This window comes from Oreochromis aureus, linkage group 5 (assembly GCF_013358895.1).
Source record: "Oreochromis aureus strain Israel breed Guangdong linkage group 5, ZZ_aureus, whole genome shotgun sequence".
Lineage (NCBI taxonomy): Eukaryota > Metazoa > Chordata > Actinopteri > Cichliformes > Cichlidae > Oreochromis > Oreochromis aureus.
In genome coordinates this window covers 11211519-11233994 of record NC_052946.1, presented here as the reverse complement: position 1 = coordinate 11233994, position 22476 = coordinate 11211519, and the positions used below count along the sequence as shown (strand labels likewise).

At 41.0% G+C, this 22476-nt stretch overlaps 1 protein-coding gene across 1 annotated transcript; it reads left to right on the top strand.

The window, feature by feature from the left end:
- Positions 1-12339: 12339 nt before the first annotated feature.
- On the top strand, positions 12340-18492 carry LOC116330171 (inositol hexakisphosphate kinase 2-like). Its single transcript, XM_031752406.2, has 5 exons — positions 12340-13085; positions 14747-14975; positions 15607-15791; positions 16247-16422; positions 17009-18492. Exons 1-5 carry the CDS (start codon positions 12827-12829, stop codon positions 17651-17653), a joined length of 1494 nt encoding a protein of 497 aa, XP_031608266.1. The 5' UTR covers positions 12340-12826; the 3' UTR covers positions 17654-18492.
- Positions 18493-22476: the final 3984 nt, after the last annotated feature.

The window sequence follows — 22476 nt, the reverse complement described above, 5'->3', positions numbered from 1 at the left end:
ATGTTTTTATCCATGCATTTTTGAATTAACATTTTCAGAAAAGCTAAAAAAAAAATGAATCAAATATAAAGCAGATCATTATTTTTGATTAAGATGCAAAATGACAGTTATTTTCATGTGCATCCCCAATCTGTTTGGGAATGCACAATCAACTATGTTCCGTTTGCTGCTGCTGTTTTAAGATAGAGGAAGGCTCATTCTAATGACTTGGGCTTATGCATCTGTAATGTGCACTGGATCACTTCTGCTGTATCAAAATAGAAAACTTAATTATATTTTGGGTAAAGAGAATTAAGTCTTATGAAGAAATTATGGCAGATAGGCTTAGCCTTCAGGCCTGGACAAAGCAGACACACCACTGGGTTGTAGATTTGGAGCCAGCTCCACCATATTTCGAGGTTTGTGGTGAAATCACAGACATGTACATGGAAATAGTCAGGACTCAACTTTGAACGTTTTATCTGAAAATGGCACCATTTCTGTAGGTTCACACAAAAAAGACCTCAAAGGAGATGTCAACCAAATTTAAATCAGGCACATTTCTTACTATTTTCTTGGAGTCACAACTTTTTGATTGCTCCTTATATTTGACACTAACAGTTTCGTCTTGATGCATTCTCAATCATCCAGGAAAGTAAATCTCCAAAAGTTGAATCTGTTCATCTGGACGTAGTGTTTTGTGGGAGAAACGTTTCGTCACTCATCCAAGTGACTTCTTCAGTCTCAGCTGACTGCAGGTTTCCCCAAACCTTATAAACAGTACATTTGCATAATGACTGAAACCAGCCCACTGAAGGAACAATGGGCTGTGAGGCCCATTGTTCCTTCACACTAACAGTTGCCAAAATTCAGTCTGGTTAACCTAGCAAACTGTCTTTAACCTTATTTATGAAGCATTTATTTTTAATAGCAAAATGCAGTAAACAGCATGTAGCTCCATGGTTAAATTCAGCACAGTGTGCTTGCAAAAGTGACGCTTATTCATATTCTAACAAAATATTTGCAGGAAAGATGAAGTTGCAAGTGTAAAAGAGCCACAGGATTGCAATACATAGCTTCCTGTTCAGTTTGTGGCCATTCCAAAGAGGATCTGTTTCCTGTTTACATCCCCTAAAGATATATTTTTTATTTCTTTTATATTTATTGATTGTTACAGATGTTATCTGGCTAACTGTTAAAGATTGGGAGGGTATAATAAGCTTTCTGTTGTACATCACTTAGATTTCCTCTTTTCTACCTCCATGGGCCCCAGGTATTCTCTAGACACCCCTTTGGACCAGCGCCAGGCTTACAATCAGCGTCCACTGAGAGACCATCTTCTGATTCATCACCCCAAATCCCAGGAGTCTCACAAGCCTCCCCAAACCCTGCATATCTGTCACCTCCACTGCTCATTATCCAGGTACAGAGCTTTATATTAGGATAAAAGCAACCACACTAATGGGTGGAGAGTCAAAAAGATCATTTCAGTTTTAAATGAAGTGGAGGATGAGAGGTTAACAGCGGGTATTGAAGTTTCATCCCATTTTGTCCCAAAATGGAAGTTTCCTTCTCCTTTAGGCATCAGTTTTTTGGACTGAAATCTGTACTGTCTCATATTGCTGGCTAGTCTTTTGCTTTGAGAGGATGAAGTGCTTATTATGTTGGATAAATGCTGCTGTTTTGGGAGAAGATTGAGGACTGGATGTTCACTTGACAAAGAGATTGAAATGATGGCTGCATTAGTGCAGGAAGGGGTGTAGTTTCTGTATGGGAGGAGGAGGGCGGGGATCCTTCGGAGGGGGATGTGGATGGGCTCATCTGTAATCCTCTGACATGTGCGCTGTTTCTCACGTGCACACACAACCACTGCAGTGCAGAGCAATCTATGGCCCAGAAACATGCTGCACTGCTGCCAGTGCAGCCCACGCTGCTTTGTAGCAGCCAACGTCCCTGCCCACACAGACTTGAACCCACAGTGCATTTCAGTGCCTCGCTAGACGTTTCTGTGCTGTTGTACCTGTGCTACAGTGGAGCGTCGGAGGGCATCTTCACGCTGACCTTTTTCTGCCCTGCAACAAAAATCTGCACATTAAGGCCACAGTGATGCTTGTTGGTACATTTTGAAAGCAGTTTCTGGTCTTTGCAATTATGTGAATCACTTCTAACTGACTGCTTCTTGACCTACTTACAGATTTAGAACTGGTTGTGCTATTTATGGTCTCCAGTTAAATGATATAGTTTAATACCAATAAAACATCTGTTTGATTGCTTTGGATAAGCTTAATAGGTATTATATTGCACTGCTTTATACTGTTATATCTATACTGTTAACAGTGTATATATCACTGTGAGCTTAATTTAAGAGCAAAGGAAATATTATTATAATAATTATTATATTAAAATCCATTTTTTATAAAGTCACCACTTAAGCAGGTCCAGTAAAGGGTAAATAAATAAACATAAACTAACAAATACAAGTATTTTACAGCTGACATCAGTGACGTCAGTGCTTTCATCAGTGTGAGACATTTTCACTTTTCACTGTTTTTTTTGTTCCTTGCACTGAAAAGCAGAGTTCACATGCAGCCTGTGCTGCAAGCCATGTGAACAGCAGTCAAAATATTAGGCAGACTATCACTGAACCACAGCAAGTTGTTGTTTGAAAGCGTCTAGTGTGTCTCATTTCCATCACAATAATGTGCATCTAATAGTATGTGCATGTACTTGAGGTCAGTCAGCACTCAGCTTCTAAGTTGCTGTAAGTGGACACCGTATTAGAGTCTGATCTTACCGTATTATGTTTATGCACGTGTGTGGGTTTTTCCAAGGATTAATATTCATCTGGGCAGCAGTCAGCAAGAGCTGAGACTGTGGGAGCTTTCTTTACGCCGAGTTAGTTTACAGTGTAAAGTGTCCTGGAAGGGTACTCTCTTGCCTTCAGAGCAGTGGTCACATTTCTTTTAATACGATGATAGCAGGTCTCAGCCATTAGTATGTCTGACTTTACTCATACTATTATCCTTCAGTCCTTGCTTCACCTCTCTTTTTTCTTCTTTTTCGTCTAAATATTACTCACTCCACTTTACTGTTTCTCTTTTTCTTTGTTTACTAAAATTACTGCCTCTTTTAAGTATGGCTCTGGCCCTTCCTTATAAAGACATAAACAGAGATGCACGTGGTTGGACAGTGTGCTGTCACCTCTTGTTATGGCGCATGTCCTTGTTGGGTAGAAAGTAGCTGTATCCAAATGGCTGCATTTGGCTGTGCACATTAGTGTGTAAGTGTCTGCATAGAGCCTTGTTATAGAGATTACACTGAGGACATTCCATGGTGTTTATGTCAGATCACAGCTTTTAAAGGTTTACGATCAGGGATATGTGTGCTATTCCTGTAGGTGAAAGACGTGTGTGTATGTTTTTATTAGGTCTGAGAAATGTGCCGTTGTACTAAATGGTGTGCAGCGTTCGCTCTGTTCCATCACCTCGTGCAAAGCGGTAGATAGCTGGAGTTGACACACTTCGGAGGTGAGATATTGTCAGTAATTCACATACGGTATTCAAACACACGTGCAAACGCATGCGGGTTAGTTGTGTGCCAGTTATTTTTACAGAACGTGTAACAGAAATGGAAACACTTGACCGTGGTTGACTGTGCCTGTGTATGAAGGCACATCAGAGCAGATTTTTGATGCTTCTTAGCTTGTATAATGACATTGTTATTACAAATAAATTACTGCTGGAAAATCTATGGATACTGCATTCAAAAGTTAAAAAAACAAAAAACAATACAAACCCCCATTTATCACTGAGTTGTGCATTTACAACTGCAGCATCTGCAAAATGTTGTTGTTGTCTGTCTTGGAAACTGTTCAAATACCCACACTGTCATGGTCCCTTAAGGCAAAGGAGGAGTGATGAGTGTTGTTGGCATGCTACTATGTCAAGAGCCCTATAGGATTAGCAGAATAAGGGCTTCCAGCCACCGTGCACAGAGCAAGTTGACGAGATGCCTTAAGTCCTGTATGACAGGCATTATTTCTGCTCTCAGTATCTTGCCTGAATCCAAGCTTCCTGGCAAAGACAGAGAGGCAACAATGGATCTATTATAATGTTTATGCAAAACTAACAAAAGCCAGTCATTTTTTTAACAGCCATGCCATAGAACTGCTGTTCTATCTCTGTTATAATCTTCATTCTTTAGTTTTTGAAAACTAAATCAGAGAGTGTGGGCTTGCCAATGCCTTTTGACCTTTCTCAGCTGCAGTGGAGGAACTCAGCCAGTTAGCCATGGGAAAAGTTCATGCAAGGCCTGTATGAGCACAATCCCAGACCCAGATAAATCCGTATGGACTATGGGTTCAATGTCACTGCTATGCTAACGTTACCAGTTGTGAAAATAATATTTATGAAAACATTATTTGAATAATATAGTGACCTTTTATTAAAAGTATTTCTGGGCATCATAGCTTAATGACAAAATCCTCACTTTTTGACTTACTGTGCTGTCAAATTAGTGATTAGTTGTTTCCTTCAATGAAACTGCTGTGTTCATGAGACATTAAGCAGCACCCAGGAGTCCATTAGCAGTTCTGTGTCAGACAGGAGCTGGTAACCTGCATTGTGTCAATGGACTGGAGCCAGCTCAGTCTCTGTCGAATGCTTCTGTGTCACAGTGTCTGTGTGTGTGTGTCTGAAAGAGAGCCACTTTAAGCATGTGGCAAAGCTTAAATCCAGGAAGTACGTGACGTCTACGCTCTCATTTCCTGTACATTGCTGAGCTTTACGGCTTCACAAGTACTCCCCTAATTCAGTGACTCACCATCCAGTCACAAACTTTGGCAGTACTCCTGGATTAACAGTTACTGGGAAGACCTTATTATACTAAGAAGCATTGTCAGTCCTCTATCCTGTTTTAATTAATTAGATGACCAAAGACAAGTCAGAAAAGAGTTTTGCATCTATCTCGTTAGACAGATTTTAAAGACTTGATTTAGGATGGCATGCCATCCTCTTGGCACTATACTGAGACTAAATAATTAACTAATTAATGCTGGATCATTTGCCACTTGCAAAGGATTGGTGTCTTCTAGAACAGGTTCTAGCTGCCCCACCTTTTGCACTCCAGAGTTCTTTGTTATTTTCATTGCTCCAGCAAATCATATTTATTGCACATCTTTTTGCCCTGAACCAAATACTAGAAGCCATTTAATTTGGCAATGGAAATATTGATGCCTCGTCTTTACACTCAACATAGTTTGGTCAGAGAAACCGGTCCAGCGTGTGTGTGTGTGTGTATGGGTGTGATGCCCTCATTGCTCACACCCACATGCATTTATGTACACACTTGTTAAACAGATAGAAAGAACCGTGCTCATCCTTTAGCTGTAAAGGTTTCAAAATCTTCTTTTATTGATGTCCACATACACAAAAAAGAAATGAGCACTAACAGGGAATAGAAAGAGAGCTCATGCAATTTTCCCGTATCAGCTTTTTTTTTATTAGCGCCTTAATAATTACAAAAGGAAAGACGGAGCCAGAGGCCTTAAGGCCATTACAGAGCATGTTACAAAAAAGATGATGAGAAATTCACAGGTTTTTGGATGCAAACTTGTAAATCCACACCAAAGGCTTGTGACAAATTTGTGTTCAAAATATGCACTGTGGAAAAAAACAAAAGGCGTCGACATCAAGCAGTGATGAGCCGGTCCTGATGTTTCTAAACAAGAAAAGGAAGAACCTGAGATTGTGGGTTCATGTAATTCTCAAGAGAAGGCAGCAGGGAGAATTTCATAGTTAGATCTAGGAGTTAAAGCTGTATCATGACCACTTTTGAACATATTTGATCATTTCAGTGGGGAAGTTTGAGCTTTTGTTGGCAGGGTCAGGACATCTGAGGAGGCAGAGAAATCATTTCAGAGAGCCGATTGATCCAGAGCAACGTCTAGCTGTGTGTCTGATTCGTCCAGCAAAATTACACGGTTGATTTGAACAGCTGCATTAAGAGTGGAAGAGTCTGAAAAATATTTTTAGCACACAAAACATTCACACATGTTTATGCGCCTGGTGTGTAAAAACCTTTAGACTGCTTAATGCTTCCCATGAGGTGCTGAGCACTTCTCCATTCCCATGTCTTTACATGCTGCTATTGCGCGTTATTGACGTCTGTCTTCTGTCTTGTGTAGTTTGTGTTTTGCTCTGTTTATTGTTTTTGTTTATTGTTGCTTCTGCTCGTCTACCAACCAGTTATGGCAGACAGCTGCCTCTGGCAGAATCCTGCTCAGAGAGTGGTAGAGATTTTCTTCCTTTATGTGTAATCATTTTGACAGCTTCAGGTTTATTTGCATGCGTGACAAAAAGGACAAGACCAAAAATAGACTGTACAGCCATGGTTGAAATTTGACTAGTAGGTACAACGATAAGACTTCTATGTATGCCCTCATTGTCCATAGTGGCGGCCACTGAATTGTTTCCTCTCTGTGTGATTCCTGTGTTTAATTGTCTGTTGCTTCTGGCATGGTGCAGACTTCGTTTTATAAATAGCTACTTTCTGTCCTGAATTGCCAACAGCATGTGGTATTTTTAGTGCCGGATTAGTGTTTGGTGACCCATGAGGATTTGATTACCAGGTTTATCGGGCTCAAAGCGAGGTGATCAGTCTGAAAATTGACCCCGTAAATCTCCACACAGGTAAGATTATCCTTTTTCCACTGTGGCCACGCCGTGTCCCAGTTCAGGTATATCAGAACATGTAGATGCTTGTGTAGTGAGATGTTTTGATTGTTTGTTTTGATTGCCTTATCCAGGTATGCATTTCTGTGTTTGTTCCTGTCAGCATGCATGACGCCTGGGTGCTGCACACCTGAATGTGAGTCATTGTACCTTGCATGTGTTCATTGTGTAAATTGATCCAGTAAAAATTCAGACGCGTGCCACCTGATTAAGATTATGCACTGTCTCATCCTAAATCTTGTTAAGCACTTGCAGGACATAAGGTCGACACATCAGACTTGTAATGTAGAACCTGAAAAAAATATACTGTGTATAAAGAATATTTGATGATAAAATGTCCTTGGTTTTTTGGGGGGGTGTTTTCTCTAAGTAAAACTATGCTTCTTGTTACTTTGTACTTCATGTTCTCCACTAATGCCTCTATATTTTTCATCTGTATGACTACAAGGAGAAAGATCTTAGCCACCCATCCTGCCTGAGCTCATTCAAGATCCTTCTCTATAATTTACATCTTAATAGAGACATCTAGTCCCGACTGTTTATAAGTACATAAGTTTAGTTTGGGAACAAATAGAGTCTTACATGCAGTTGCAGTATTTCTGGACTTACAAAAGGCATTTGACATCCCTGACCACAGATTATTATTGAAAAGGTTAGAAATGTATGGAATAAGAGACAGCAGATAGTTTGTTAAGCAGTTGTTTAGAAGATCAGTGTTAATATGTCTATATACAAGGTCACAACTAGAAAGTGTCACATGTGGCGTTCCACATGGTTCTGTACTTGGTCCTTTACTTTTTATGTTGTATATAAATTATTTATGTTGGTATTTATGAATTTAAAATGGATTTTGTTTGCTAATTATAGTACTGTGCTTGGTAGCAAGGAAAATCAGAATCCGGTAAAGAAAGGATTTAAATAGATTATTTGCAAAGAATACGTTGTCATTGAATTTAAATAAAATAAAATTCATAACATTTGAGAATCAGCAAATAAATTTTAATGGTAAATTCAGCATAAATTATATTGAAATTGGAAAAAAAGAAGATTATATGTGTCTTTGATTGTTATTAAGTTGGAAACCTCACATAAAACACATAAGAACAAAACTGTCTATGACAATCACAGAAGTACACAAAGTAAATAACTTGTAAATCCAGATTTTCTTTACATACTCTCCTGCTCACTCACGCCTCCATATTTGACCTAAAGCCTGCAATGAGAAATACAAGGTGTGAACAAAAAGGTATTTACAGAACTCACAAATTGCTCATTCAGTTGACAGGAGGCGCTCCATAACCTATCACACACTGAAAAAAAGGGATTGGCCAGCTCTTGGATTTATGTAAGCATCTTGCATGTATTTAACACAATTGCCTTATGCTTTAAAGTTAAGTGTAACTATATTGTGTAGAAACTACATAATATGCAGAGAGGGTATATTCAATTGTTTATATCATGTTCGAGTGAAGTAAGTCAATAATATAGCAATGTTAAATCTTGCGACACTGCACGGGATTTCAGTCTCACACGCTTTGGATCGTGGTTTGAGGAAGGCATCCATCTCAGTCAAGTCGAGCAGCCGCCTCTACTTTTTTCTGTATACCGAAAAAAGAAAATTGGATGGTTCTTACATTAAAAAAGTCTACCTTTTAATTTGAACACAAAATTTCATGTTTCTGTCTTGAACGTAATTAAATCATCTAGGATCTGTACGAAATTCAACAACTTAATTTGTTCCTGTTGAGATGACATGATACAATCTAGTAAGAGTGGTTAGTTGCTGGACTCATGAAATTAACAAGGTTGCACGAGATTTCAAACTGCAGGAAAATCACTGGAGTTATAAGAGGCAGACAACTACACACACACCACGTGTATGCTATTGCTTTTTATTGTGGTTTAGCCTGTCAAGGACAAAAACGTAAAGAAAATTCTGCATCAAGCCTTGAAATCATAGCTTTCCTACTTTTGATAAGCCTGGATTGGTGGCATGGTGGTTAGTGCTGTTACCTCACCGTAAGAAGGTCCTGGGTTCAAATCCGCTATCTGGTGCAAATGGTTGTTTGTCTCTATGTGATAGACAGGTGTGCTGTCCAGGGTGTACCCTGCCTTGTAACCTATCACTTCAGGGTTATGCCCCAGCCCCCCCTGCAACCAGAATAAAGATAGGAGGATGGTAGTTGTTATACTTCAACTTTTATGGTAACTAGACTCTGTTGAACATTATGTAATATGAAGACAACATGTAGTATTTAAGTGACCAAGTAGTACTGGGTTTAAAGTTAATGAATAGTGTTGCAATAAAATGACAAAATTGTGAAGGATTACAATATTCCAAGAGCTCAACTTACTTCATTTAAACATGTTTCAATCGCGTTTTCTGAACACAAAATGCACAGGTTTGTGAATATGAATAAGTTGTGTTGATTTAACTCATTTGTTTAACTCATTAACTCATTTGTTTAAGTTTCTGCCAAAGCAAAACATTTGGTTGCACACAAAACATTTGTGTGCAACCAATGTCCACTATTGAATCAAGTAAATCCAACATGGCCTTTTTTTTCACTGCATTTTTAAGTAGTGAAACTATCCAAACATGTCTTCTGATCATAATTTTAGAACAGTCATGTTATATAAAGCCTTGTAAATTTACTGCAGCCTTGAATCAACATGACACTGACCCACTTGATGTCCTCAGTGACATATCTGCTCTCACTGTATCTTCTGGGCTGCCGTGTTGTGTTGATAGATAAAAGCTCACCAATTAAGATTGCTAAGTGAGCCCTTTGATCTTCCTGTACTTGTTAATCATAGTTAAGGATGCTGAGACAGTTGTCTGTATGACTTTGAAAATGATGCAGAAGGTGAAGTTGAAAGGCATTTAAGGTAAAGTTGTAAACATTTCCCAGCACAAAAAAAAAGATCAGTTTGTCTGGTCTTTCTTGTGTACTTTTTGCAAGATCATCTTGCCTAAGCATTTGCTTAATATGTGTTCAGTTGGGTAAAGGCATATTTATAATTGAGGAGATGTGTTTTTGGAATGAAGAAAAAAGCAAATGTTGTGCTAATAAATATCTATATAAATGTAAGTGAGTCGATTAGTATAAAATACACAAGGTGAGTGTAGTGGACATGGTGTAGGCTCAGTATTTTACTACAGCTGCTGTTTCTTTTGTAGTTTGTGTAGTTTCCATGGTAACAGTTCCAATAGTACATATAAAGACTTTGAACTTGAGCTTCACAAATAGCTTTTGAGTGAAGTTTGATGGTCTATCTGCCTGATGATCGACTGCTGATATTCACTTTGTTCTTCTTTCCTTTCCATAAAGGCACCCTGTCTCTGTGTTTTGAGTTTACTGGGAATTAAGATTCACGTTTTTGATTTGCAAAGCTGTTTTCTTCATGTTCTGTGGTACACAGATTAAAATCTGGCCTCTTTTTTCAGAAGCGCAAGACCTTATCACCTCATCAAGAGATGTTATTTTGACTGTGCAGTTGTTGAATGTTCTGTACAGGTGAGGGGTTGGATTTGGGACTTTGCGTCACTTGCATATCTCATATCTCAGTTTCTCTGTTTGTGACTGACACGTGCGTCGGCATCACAGTGAAAAGCCCCTGTTAACTACCCCATGCTGTGCATGGCTCATTACTTTCAAGGTCATAGCAGTCCCTTACACTTGTCTCTCATATTTGTCTTTTTAGATTTGATCTGGTGTATCCCATCATACATTTTAAATTTGCGTATCTTAAAAAGTAATTTGTTACATCATAAAACATTAAAACTGTTGTGTGAATTGGATCATGTTTGTTTATGTTTGTGCTCACTTGAGCATGCCTGAACTCTTATAGCTTCAAACAGCACGTGTCCTGTAGCTTTAAATGTAAACGAATGCCAGCACCCTGTTCTCTTGCGTGGTTTCATGATTTTATGGCATTGTCAACTGTCGTTTTCGTCTCCTATTTCATTTTGAATATAGTGGACAATGTAAGTCTTGGCACTGACGTTGTTTCGTATTTGAACAGCAAGACAAGTACAGGATCATAAAATTGTTGTTTGATCAAAGATCTCAGTGCCACTGCTCAAATGTTGCTTTAGGCTTCAGTTGACATATAGCATTGTACGATATTAGCTACAATCAAATCGGGATTTAAGACAGCAACCTTTCTCTAAAAAACATTCGTCTGCATTTTAGTTTAGAAACTGAAATAAAAGTCATCACAGGCACGTCAAGATTTTATTGCAGAGAACAAAGCAGCCTCAGCCTCACTGCTCACAGATGAAAGGGAGATGTGCAAATGTGGCTACCCCACCCTATCTTTTGTCCACAAAAAAAGGTAATTGCACTGAACATACGTGTTTATTTAACTGGGAATATTCCCTGCTTGTTTATCATGGCCCATTTTCCCCTTTTGTTCCAGGAGGCAGGATTAGAGAGATTAGTGCTGACTCTGTTCCTACAACCCCAGACAATTACCAACTCTAACTTAAAGCACACACTGATATGTGCACACAAAACATGTTATGATATGTTGGAGGCAGCAAACATGCATTTATATGTTTTGGGAATAGTACACTGTGCACTTACATGCGTTCCTCGTCAGCAGTTTAAAGTTGGCCTCACTGCAGTTAGCAGTGAGCGACTGGTTTAATCAGATGTTGTTTTGCCTGCTACGATAATCTATGTCAAGGAGGTCTGGGAGAGTGCAAGATGAGGATTATAGTTTCCACCCAAGTCAGAGCACAAGCTCTTAGAAACCTTACACGTCACTCCTACCAACGCCTTTACTTCACAACAACACAGCTCTGAAGCCAACAGTTACTGAAGAAATCACTGAAAACAGTAGAAGATGACGCGAATGGAACCAGCTTTGCTATCAACAACGCTTTACTATAGATTTAAACTGAAGGTAGGGATCCCCCATTTTTTAATCATGCTGTTTGCTACCCTATTATTACTAAAATGTGAAAGCTGGTTTGTTAAATTGCAATATTTTAAAAGAAATTAAAGTAAACCATTTTTTTTAATTTTTTTTTAGCCTTATGGCAGTTATACCAGCAAACAGCAGTAATTACAGAAAACCTAAATTGATGTTATGGAGTAAATTGTATGAGGAACAATTATAAGTATGTAAAAAATCTCCTAAGAGTGACACTAAATTCGAGGCGTCTTCCTTTTGCATGTTTTCCTGGAAGAGCAAAGCTACTTGTTCATCCAGGAACATGAAGTATTTTGTCTAGTTTGCCTTTTTTTTACTTATATTTGACTGCTGTTTTGCATTGGATGTCAGTTTGTGTGTTTAACTCCTGTCCTAGATCTGTGGCTCTCTCCCCCACACCGTACGTCTTTTAAGGAAATGCTGGTGCTTATTCTGCCAGTTTGTTAAAGCCCCCGCTGTCGCGCAGAGAAACAGCTGAGTTCAGCTCTGCCCTCCCTTCTTGTTTTTATTCTCCTCTTCCTCTCTCCCTTCACCCAGACTGCCCCCTCCCACCCCTGTCTTTGTTTGCTTGCTTCTCTGGGCTGCCACCCAACAACCTGCTTTAGATGCACGTGATTGGTGGGCTGCCTGTGATAGGGCGGGCCGAGTGTCAGGCTCGTGAGAGCTTTACCAGTAGTGAGCCAGCTCTCATCTGTCATAAAGCCTTGAGTCTGCGGAGAGGGCACAACCGGAGTCGGTGTCTGGTGGCCTTATCTGCCGCAGCAGCACAACTCCAAACTTTAATGTATAAAGGACATAAGACGGCTTTGTTTTTTTTTTTTTCTACCTGGCTACAAGGACTGTAAGGCAAGGAGCCGAAAGGAATTGAATATTCAGTAAACCTGAGTCGTGTTTTCTGTTTCTCTTCCTCCTTCCTGTCCTTTGTTTTCGAGCAGCAGTATCAGTGAGAGCATCGGCACGGCAGATCACCATCACAGCAAGAGCTTCGGAAAGCACCGCGGGAATTGCTCATAAAAACAAACTGCGATCTTTAACGCAGCGTGCTAGGACTAGTCCTCTGGGGATCTGTAGCCCGTGAGTGTGTGCGAGTCTCAGCCGGAAAGGGCCCCACCATATTGTTGGTGCGTGCGTCAGGAGTCTAATGCCCGCGGCAGTGTGGTCAGGGCCAGAGGAGGATGAGTCCGGCTGTGGAGGCTCAGGCCCAGGAGGTCATGGATGCGGAGCAAAAACAAAAGCAGCAGAACAAGCTGCAGCACCAGCAGTGCTACATGGAGAAAGGAGTGATGCTTGAACCCTTCGTGCACCAGGTCGGGGGACATTCCTGCGTCCTACGCTTTGGAGAGCAGACCATCTGCAAGCCTCTCATTCCCCGCGAGCATCAGTTCTACAAAAGTCTGCCTGCAGCAATGAGGAGGTTTACCCCCCAGTACAGAGGTAATGACAACTGCTGTGTTTTTTCATGCATGTCTCTTTCTTTACGTGCATACTTCTTTTTTGTGCATACATGCATCAGATAGGTATAGATGTGTGCAGAGCCTACTTGTATGTGTCAAGTGTGCAATTTTAGATTATTAGGAACTAGAGCTGCCCATGTCTGCACAAGTAGGTGCTTGCCAGCTTTATACCGCGTTGTGCCACAGGAGGGTGCTGTAGCTGAGATTGAAATTGGGACAAACAGGCCTTTCAATTGTGCTGCTTGGCTAGCTGGGTGATGAACTGAAGGTAAGTCAGGTGAGCAATTGCGAGCCACTGTTTTTGCGTTGTTTTACTTTTTTCTTTTTTCCGGGCAACGCCCCAATGAAATGAAAAGGGAACTATGTGAGATTCTTCCTCCTTTGGATCCAGAAATTCAGGCAGTTGCTGGAGGAGGTCACCTGCAAAGGTCAACGTAGGTGGTGCGTCACAAAACCACTGAATGGCTTTGTATTATTTCACAGACATTTGAGTAACTCCCACGTTTTTTTTTGTTTTGTTTGTTTTTTGTTTTAAAGATTGTCAAATATGAAGCATAGCGAGTGACGACAGCAGAAACTGTTGGACCGGTTAAACATACCATCTCTTATTTACATAGCCAACATTGTTCCTGCATTCATCTCATTCTTTCATTCAGAGGGTGTGAGGGATTAAAGGGATTAAACTATGAGTAACAGCAGTAAGGCCTGTTCTTTACAGCAAAGCCCTTTGCTACTGCGTCCTTATTTCCCTTCACGTTACACTACAGCAGATCCTCTTTAAATGCTATCGAAGACCCGCCCTCAAAGAGCAGCGGAGCCGGTTCTTTTGTGTCACCAGCAGAGAATTGTAAGGTGATATAGAGCAAACACATGTTCCTAAAAAGCACTGTGCTGCCTTCAGTTTGCTGTCCCATATAATAGTTCCAACAAACCCCTGAAGTGATGAAGTTAAATTCACTCTGTAAAATGACTATTTTGTGACACCTGTGCGTTGTTTTCCATGTCAACAGTTCCCCCTTTATATTTGTCTTCACAATGAGGCATACTTGCTTCATACATGCTTCACCTTATCTCAGCTTGTGCTTCAGCCATACATGGGACATGCATGAAGAGGAACGGGTGCGGCTGTTTTGGACACAAGCAAGTGGGAAAATTATGGAAATATATATTTTCTGTTGAAGCTACTGATCTTGAACCTTCCAAACTTTTCTGACTCGCTGAAGCTCCTGTTATTTTTGTTTGCATCAGAAAATATACAATTATTTCTCCTGTATGTGGTTTCTGGTTCCTACATGTTTTACAGTGTATGTATACTATTGATTAGTTTGCTTTAGATAACTGGTGGTAATCAATAAACTGAATTGTGACTTAAGTTTTTATAGCCTGGTGTCTTTTGTGTTTGGGCTGTTATTTGAATGTGTTGATTAGAGCTCAGTGTGTGTCAACCATCCACTTGAGTCATAGTTTTGTGTCATTTCAACAGACATCTCTTATCCAAGTTGTGCTGCTTAAAGCAGTGAAGAGATTGAAGAGATTTCCTTTAAAAGTTTGTCATGCGCTTTGATAGTTTCCCGTGAAACAAATTCCCTTCACTGTTCAGTGAGCCTGTGTCTAAAACGTACCTTTCTGTCTCCGTCTCAGGTGTGGTGTCCGTGAGCTTCGAGGAGGACGAGGAGGGGAATCTTTGCCTAATCGCCTACCCCCTTGATAGTGACCCAGCCGCAGCCACAGATCTGGTGAACAATGAGCACTCGGTGGACTGCGACCCCAAGAGTAAGATGATGACGTGGGGAAAAATGATGGCCTCCTCGCTGCTAGCGGACAGCAAAGATGGCCGAAGCCGCAACTCTCGTAAAGACAAGGAAAAAAGGTGAGACAGAAGGAAATACCCCAGCACAGACAGTAGTTGACTCAGGAACCTGTTAGTCATGATAAGATGGGACGTGTTTGATGCATCAGCAGGTGGGAGCACAGTGAGTCATTTTCACGCTGATCTCACTGCTCATGTAAAAGAAATTAAAGATGGTTTAGGAGCCGTTATGCAACCGTATGACCTTTTAACCAACTTTAAGTTTTCCATGAATGGAGCTGTGGAGGCATACGACGACTTATGACGCACACACTGACTGGTACATACAATCTTAAGCCTAACTGTCTTTAAATACAGCTGGAGGCTGATCCTTGGAGTTGGCAGCTAGAGAGAGGGTCAAAGAGTCATTGTTGCATAATTGCAATAGATGCATTCTAACGGCTTTATACAAAAGCAAAACTTTGACTTAGGTAGCCCTGTGCTGGGGATTAGAGAAACAACTAGAGGGATTATTGGGGTTAAACAAGGAAAACTGATGTTTGAATGCATGGATGGTGGTGAGTGAAAGACGCTATTCCACTTTGTACCTCTTTCCAGGAATTTTTTCTTTCTCCATACTTTAATCCCCATTTCCTGCTCTTTAGCCATGTGTAACTACAGTGGTTGCTTTCTTTCCCTGTCTTTCATTCAGTGTTCAAAAGCTGCAGGAGGACATGGAGTTGGAGTGGCTGAAGCAGGCCGAGGTGCTCTACTACCGACTGGAGCACAGCCACAGTAATGCTGTCCCACAGCTCAAACACAACCCTTGGAGCCTCAAGTGTCACCAGCAGCACCTGCAGAGGATGAAGGAGAATGCTAAACACCGCAACCAGTACAGTATCCTTTCACTGCCTGAGTTTTCTTTTCAAACTGGCTTATATGTGACTGCAGAGAAAAGCTACGTAATTTTTATTTTTTTGGGGGGAGATTGTAATGAAATGCATTGTAGGTTCCAGGCCAGTGTGCATAGCATGAGTCCTGGCCAAGTAAGCCACCAGATTACGGTTATCAGTGGATTCAGTACCTGCTGCCCGTTATCTAATACATTGTGCAGCTATCCTGTTCTCTCTTCTGTGGCATTGCATTTCAGAAGCTTATCGGTTACCTGATATTGCTCTGATTTGATTTTACATATTGCAAGGACAAATGTTAACGGAGCTGAATCTTTCAAGGAAACGCTCAGTTCTGTTGTTTTCTCATTCAGCCTTGTTCAGCAGGTTTAACTTAGAACTGGTTGGTCCAGAAGAAGGTAGTGTTTTGTCTGTTTTGTCTTCCTTGACTCACTATCTCAGAATTCATCCTGCTTGAAAACCTGACCTGGCGGCACACCGTGCCGTGCGTGTTGGACCTAAAGATGGGCACGCGACAGCATGGAGACGACGCTTCAGAGGAGAAGAAGGCCATGCAGATACGCAAGTGCCAGCAGAGCACATCGGCCTTAATAGGAGTCCGTCTGTGTGGCATGCAGGTGAGCGTTCAGGCAAAAGCTATTATCTATACTCATTTCTTACTCTTAAAGAAATAGAAAAGAAATGCAAGATGATATTTTGGGAAATATAGCTACATGAAGTAAGAGTATTGTCGTGTCTGTCTATTAAATGCTGTATAAGCTGACTTGTAGCTTAGCGTAAAGACTGGAAAGAGAGACAGAAGGCTCACCCATTTAAAACATTACAGCCGTTTGTCAGTTGTCTGAAAACACAATTTGAAACAATGTTTTGGTGATTTATGTGGGTAATCCAGCTTTAGTTGCCAAGACTGCGACTGTTAAAAGTTAATGCTTTTACCCTACAATGCTACAAAATCTGCAACAGTTCCTATTGTAATCTGATTAACTTGTTTTATAGCCATCTAGCCTGAAACACGCTGGCCTTTTAATTATACGAGAACACGAGTCTGTCTGTTTGAAAACTTTAAATAAGGCAAGAAATATCTAGGTGAGGTGGAAACATTGACTGCAGATACACTCTACAGCCATTTTAATGCGGTTGTTTGAGACTCTGTGAACTCTTTTCCAGTTTTTTCAACCTCTCCATGTTTTCTCGTCACTACAGGTGTACCAGAGTGACACAGATCAGCTGATGTTTATGAACAAGTACCATGGTCGCAAACTGACCCTTGCAGGCTTCAAGGAGGCTCTGTTCCAATTCTTCCACAGCGGTCGGCGTCTGCGACACGAACTGCTTTCCCCGGTGCTCAGCAGGCTCAGAGAAATGCAGGCTGCACTGGAGGCCTGCGAATCCTACCGCTTTTACTCCAGCTCTCTGCTCATCATCTATGATGGAGCTCCACACAGAAAACACACACGCCGACGCACTGAGGACGGGCTCTCTGAAGAGGAAGAAGATGAGGATGATGAGGACGAGGAGGTGGAAGCCGAGCCAGAAATGGACGAAGACGAAGAGGAGGAGGAGGAGGTGGGTGAAGTTGCAGGTGCGCTTGGTTTTCCACACAGTCCCTCCACGTCTAGTGATAGTAGCAGCAGCAGCGGGAGCTCAGGTATCAGCCAGGCTCACCTGTCCCGCTCAGAGACTCACAGCTCCGTGGTGGATGTGAGAATGATAGACTTCGCCCACACCACCTGCAGACATTACCGGGAAGACAGCGTGGTCCACGAGGGCCAGGACAGCGGCTACATCTTTGGTCTCCAGAACCTGATCACCATCATTTCTGAGCTGGAGAACCAAAGCACAGACTAAATACTGACGTAACATTCATCCGTTCAAACAGAGAGGCACAATAACACACTGTCTGAACCTTGAACGAATGGAGGAAGAGCGGACTGCATTAAAGGGGAGAGAAATTTCTTCTCTCGTCTTCAAAGTTGGACTTCATTGTAGCTGGTCTTTGATTGGACCCCCTTCCTGTTTCTGCCACTGGTGCTTCTCGATGTGGCCGTTGAGTACGTCCATCCTCAGGATGTGAAACAGACCTGCAAGTAACATAAAAGCCATCTGTGTGAATGATGCAGTGATTTACCTGTTGTCACCATTCTGTTTTAACCCATTAAGTAACCATTAGGAAAAAGGGTAGGCAGCAAAAAGTAAAGGCAGTTTGAAGTTTGAGACAGTAGAAATGTTTCCTTGTGTCTGATTTCCAAAGAAAAGTGTCGTCATTTTGCACACGCAAACATGCACTTCTGCTGAGTGTGTGTTTAGACTGAGGGCTATCATAGAGAGCAGGAGTAGTATGAGAACAGAGTCGACGGGAAGAGAGGCGGTGAGCGCACACCCTCCATTCTCCTCTTTTACCTGGTCATTCTGCCATCCTTCTCCCCCTGTTCATCTACATTCAAAGAGACTATATTCATGTAGGGGTCAGAGAGAGGTGACATAGAGCTATTTATTTATGACATCTTTCATAAAATAATCTAAAAGTTCAAAAATGTGAATGGAAGGTAGTACATTCCATGTTATTAATGTTACAATAATGATATTAATAAATATTGTTATTTGACATGTTTGGATACCTCTATCTTGTATATCTGTGCTGTCCACAGTTTGTTCACAGAAAAATTAAAAATCTTGGTTTGTGGTAACATCGGTGTCCTCTTTAATAGTCGACGTTGGGTTTTTTTGTTTGTTGTTGTTTTTTTTTTTTGTTTTTTTTTTTAGACGTTTACAGAGAAACCACATTTCCTACTCAAACCAAAGGAAAATGCTGGCAGTCAAATTTTATGCAAATGAGTGCTTGTTGCCTCTGTGCATGCATGTATGAAGGCAGATGACCTCTTTTTGGCGTGCCGCTCAGTACAAGCCCGTGATGACCGACTGATTAATATATCTACAATCAACACTCAAAGTATGAGGACTGCAGACAATTCAGTGCAAGCGGGTGCCGCTCCCCAACACCACCACCTGCTGTGAAGAATTACTAAGGCACATGCTCAGGCTACTGTGGATACTTCTTGTAATATTGTGCAGCCAATACACCACCACCCTCCCCTCCTCCTCGCCCCGAAACATATTTACAGCCTTACTCTTTGGTCTAGAAGAGTTTCTGTTGCGGGGCGAGGTGAGAGGATGATGGCATCATGTCCTGCCTCAGCCAGTCCCGGTCATCTACAGCTGGTCTGTGGCAGAGTCATCTGCTCTTGGAGTCACAAGCTTCGTGTGACGTGAGAACAGCATCAGCAGTGTGAGTGGAGAGGAGCTGTTACGCAGACAAGCTTGTGTCAACAGAGTGCATGGGCCATTACTGCTCCGCTGTCCTGTCTGTGGAATGTGCTGTCCTGCTGGCACAGATATCCATCTGCCACCCGATATGAAATCAGAAGTATAAGGCACGATTATGTAACCGAAGTCTTTTATTTCTAAAGAAACATTTTGATATTTTAGTTTAACGCACGCTGTAATCATCCACAACTGCACACGCTGTTCTGTAAAATGAGAACCTAAGTATTATAAGTCATTTTTCAGATATAGTGTTGTTATAGTAGCATAAAAATAAAGCACACTGTGTGCTGAATCACTGCCCGCGAATCACCATCTGTTACATGCTGGCGTGATTTTGAATGTGAGTGGTTTGTCTCATAAGATCTGACATAGACATACTTCCCTTAACTAGGCATTGTATTTAAATGGGGAAATACAAAATGTCTAATAATCATCTTTTTGAAGATTTTGTTAGCCTGTGTATGTGCGTGTGTGATAATATTAATGCACATTTAAGTCTTTGTTTGGCTAAATATTGAGAATAACTCAGGTAAAATATTTTATATTCGTGTGTTATTGGAATTCTCTAGTATAGTGTGATAATCTGCTTACAGCACTGATCCCACTGGTTGACCTATGCTTGCTCTTAATACTGTGTTACAGCGTGACTTGGCCACGATAAAAGGAGAGGACACACACAGTTTTGGCAGTTCACCAAAAACAATTATTAAACAAATGGAATAAACTTCAATACATCACAAAAGCACAAAATTAGCAGAGTGAAATTTAGGGAATCAGGAAACATGTGTCCACTGGGTTGTCAATCACAGTCTAGCACCTTGCTGATTGTAACTGCTGTATCACTTTGAGACTACAATATAAATTCAAACCCTTACAGTTTGAGCAGACAGTTGTGGTAGCTCATTCCTCGGAGTGTCTTGTAATTGTAAAACAAAAGGGTTTTGTTAATTCATATAAAATGTGTTTTCAAAATGTGGACTCATTGTAAAAAAAAAAAAACCCCAAACAAACAAACAAAAACCTGAAATTTCTATGGTAGATGATGGAATTATTATTAATGGAGTTATTAATTGTTTATTTATTACTTAATAACTGTGGTATAATATGAATGGCCATGGGACAGGTCTTCATTAGTAGGAAAAGTTGTAAAACTTTTGCCGATACAGTTAAAAGCCGATACAGTAAGCCGTCCTTCACATTTTCCAAATCCATCCAGTGAGCTGGATTGGAGTCTTTGGCGGACCAGTTCTGGCCCCTGGGCCTTATGCTTGACACCCTTGCTTTAAAGTCTTGGTAAGAGGGGAGAGATTTATGACCACTTACTGTATTTGTATTAGCAAGAGTCCATCAGACCCCAGTGTTTGCCATGTTAAATGGAGTGCCAGGGATCCGCTGTGGAGCTGCTGTCAGTTTTGTGATGTTTCGGAGTTGTGTGCATGCAAAGGGATGGGGAGACTGATAGATGAGAGGATGGAGAAGATAAGCTCTCCGTCTCCACTGTGCTGCGAAGAGTGGGGAGGTGGGGTGTTAACCGGTGTTACATAACAGCCTCAGGGTCAGTGGGCTGCTTTCAACCATTAATGAGATCCCATTCTGTCACTGTGTTGTGAGCATGCGTGTCAGCACGTATATTACACAGATTCACTGTTACGCTACGCTACAATTCTTGCTTATTTATTTATGAGACATTGTGTGTGTGTGTTTGTGTGCATGTGCAACATTGTGCCCCATTGCTTTGTGAAGGTTGCTGCTGGAAGTGGAGCACTTGCATAACATTGGTTAAAATCACCATGGCAACAGCAGCCTTTGCCGGGAATGAAATAGTGTCAAAGCTTTTTGGGGCGCCAGAGTAACAATCCCCCTCCTCATCACTATATGAATACACTTTCTGTCCCCATAGGCTTCATTCATTAAATCTGCTCTAACATCTTACGAGCGCCGAGCCTTTCCTTGCACACCGTTCGCTCTCGCTTGTCCTTGCACATTTAAGGCAGTTGCATGTGAAACAAAGACAAAGACCTGCTGCAAAGACTGCTTTGAAAACGCCGTCCATACTGACGTTTGGGGCCATTCTTGTTTTTTCACCTCTGTCAGCTCGTTTCCTTATCTCGGCACCTCGGTGTTTCAGTTATCTAATAACTATTATTATACAACTAACCCTTCCACGAGTCTCCAGTTCTTATGGAGGGAAGCCCAGACTGGGCCTGCTCCACTTTATTCTTGGCTCTTGTTTTATGTTTATAGGACTCATCCTTGACTCGTGCTCAAACAGAGATATGCCTCAACATGCAAACATGAGAGGGGAAAAATAACACAGCTTTTCTGCTTTTAATTTCAAGTGTTTGCAGTTTCAGTTGTTGGTAAACGTCCATTAAATCTATTTTTAATTTCCTCCACCTGAGAACAGCATGAAATCCTGATAGGTTCTACATAATTTAAGATCAGTCCCTCTGCTAAACCCTACATAAACTCACCCACACGCAAGCGCATTACAGCTTATGGTTTGAAATATAAAATAGATGTTAATCCGTTTAAGGACTCGTCAATTCAAGATTATAAACAATAATGAAAAATGTTAGGTGCATGAAGAGTAACTGCCCAGTGACTAACATGTGATCTGCTGCATCATATGTCTCACTGTGTCCTCTCACTGCCATCTGAGAATTGCTCCATTGTTTTCCACAGAATTTAGAGCTGCTGCCTCAGCCTGAGGCGAAAGTACACTGGCGCTATTTATTTCTCCTATAGGACACTGCACTGATCTATCATGCCAAAACCAGTTTATTGTTGTTATATATTGTTAATACCATTACATGTTTTTGTGGTATTTATTTCAGCAGATTGACCTAGACACTTTACTTGATAAGATTTAGCTTTATATCCTGTTTGTAAGGTTTGTTTTGCAAACTTCTAGCCTCATCAGACCAAAAGATACCACACATAGATTCAGATTATACGGCTGGAACTGAATTTAACGCATGCAGTTCATTTACACTCAGTAAAGTAGCACTTATAATCCAAAATGAGCAGCTGAATGAGGACATAGAAGCAAAATATTTGGCTGTGAGTAGGCAAACTGTGAAATTTTGCCATATTCATGCTCAGATATAGACAGAAACTTGGAGATGCATCAGTCAGAAGCAGGGCCAGGCCTGTTTTGACAGGTGTTAAATTGAGTTTACTCGAAAGTGACGAGCCCTGCACAGGCAGTTACATAAACGGGTCAATAATGTTATAAGAGGGAGATGAAAGCAAGGCAGGACGACTGAATGTAGTCGTTACCTTTCTACTATTTCTCACACACTGGGATTATACAGAAAAAAAATAAACATTGTGTAATATGGTGA

Bases quoted from the DNA above. Each gene is read 5' to 3' on its own strand.
- LOC116330171 (XM_031752406.2), top strand. From the start codon at position 12,827: ATGAGTCCGGCTGTGGAGGCTCAGGCCCAGGAGGTCATGGATGCGGAG. The intron at 13,086-14,746 runs GTAATGACAACT...TCTCCGTCTCAG, and splicing joins GTTTACCCCCCAGTACAGAG to GTGTGGTGTCCGTGAGCTTC. The intron at 16,423-17,008 runs GTGAGCGTTCAG...TCGTCACTACAG, and splicing joins TCCGTCTGTGTGGCATGCAG to GTGTACCAGAGTGACACAGA.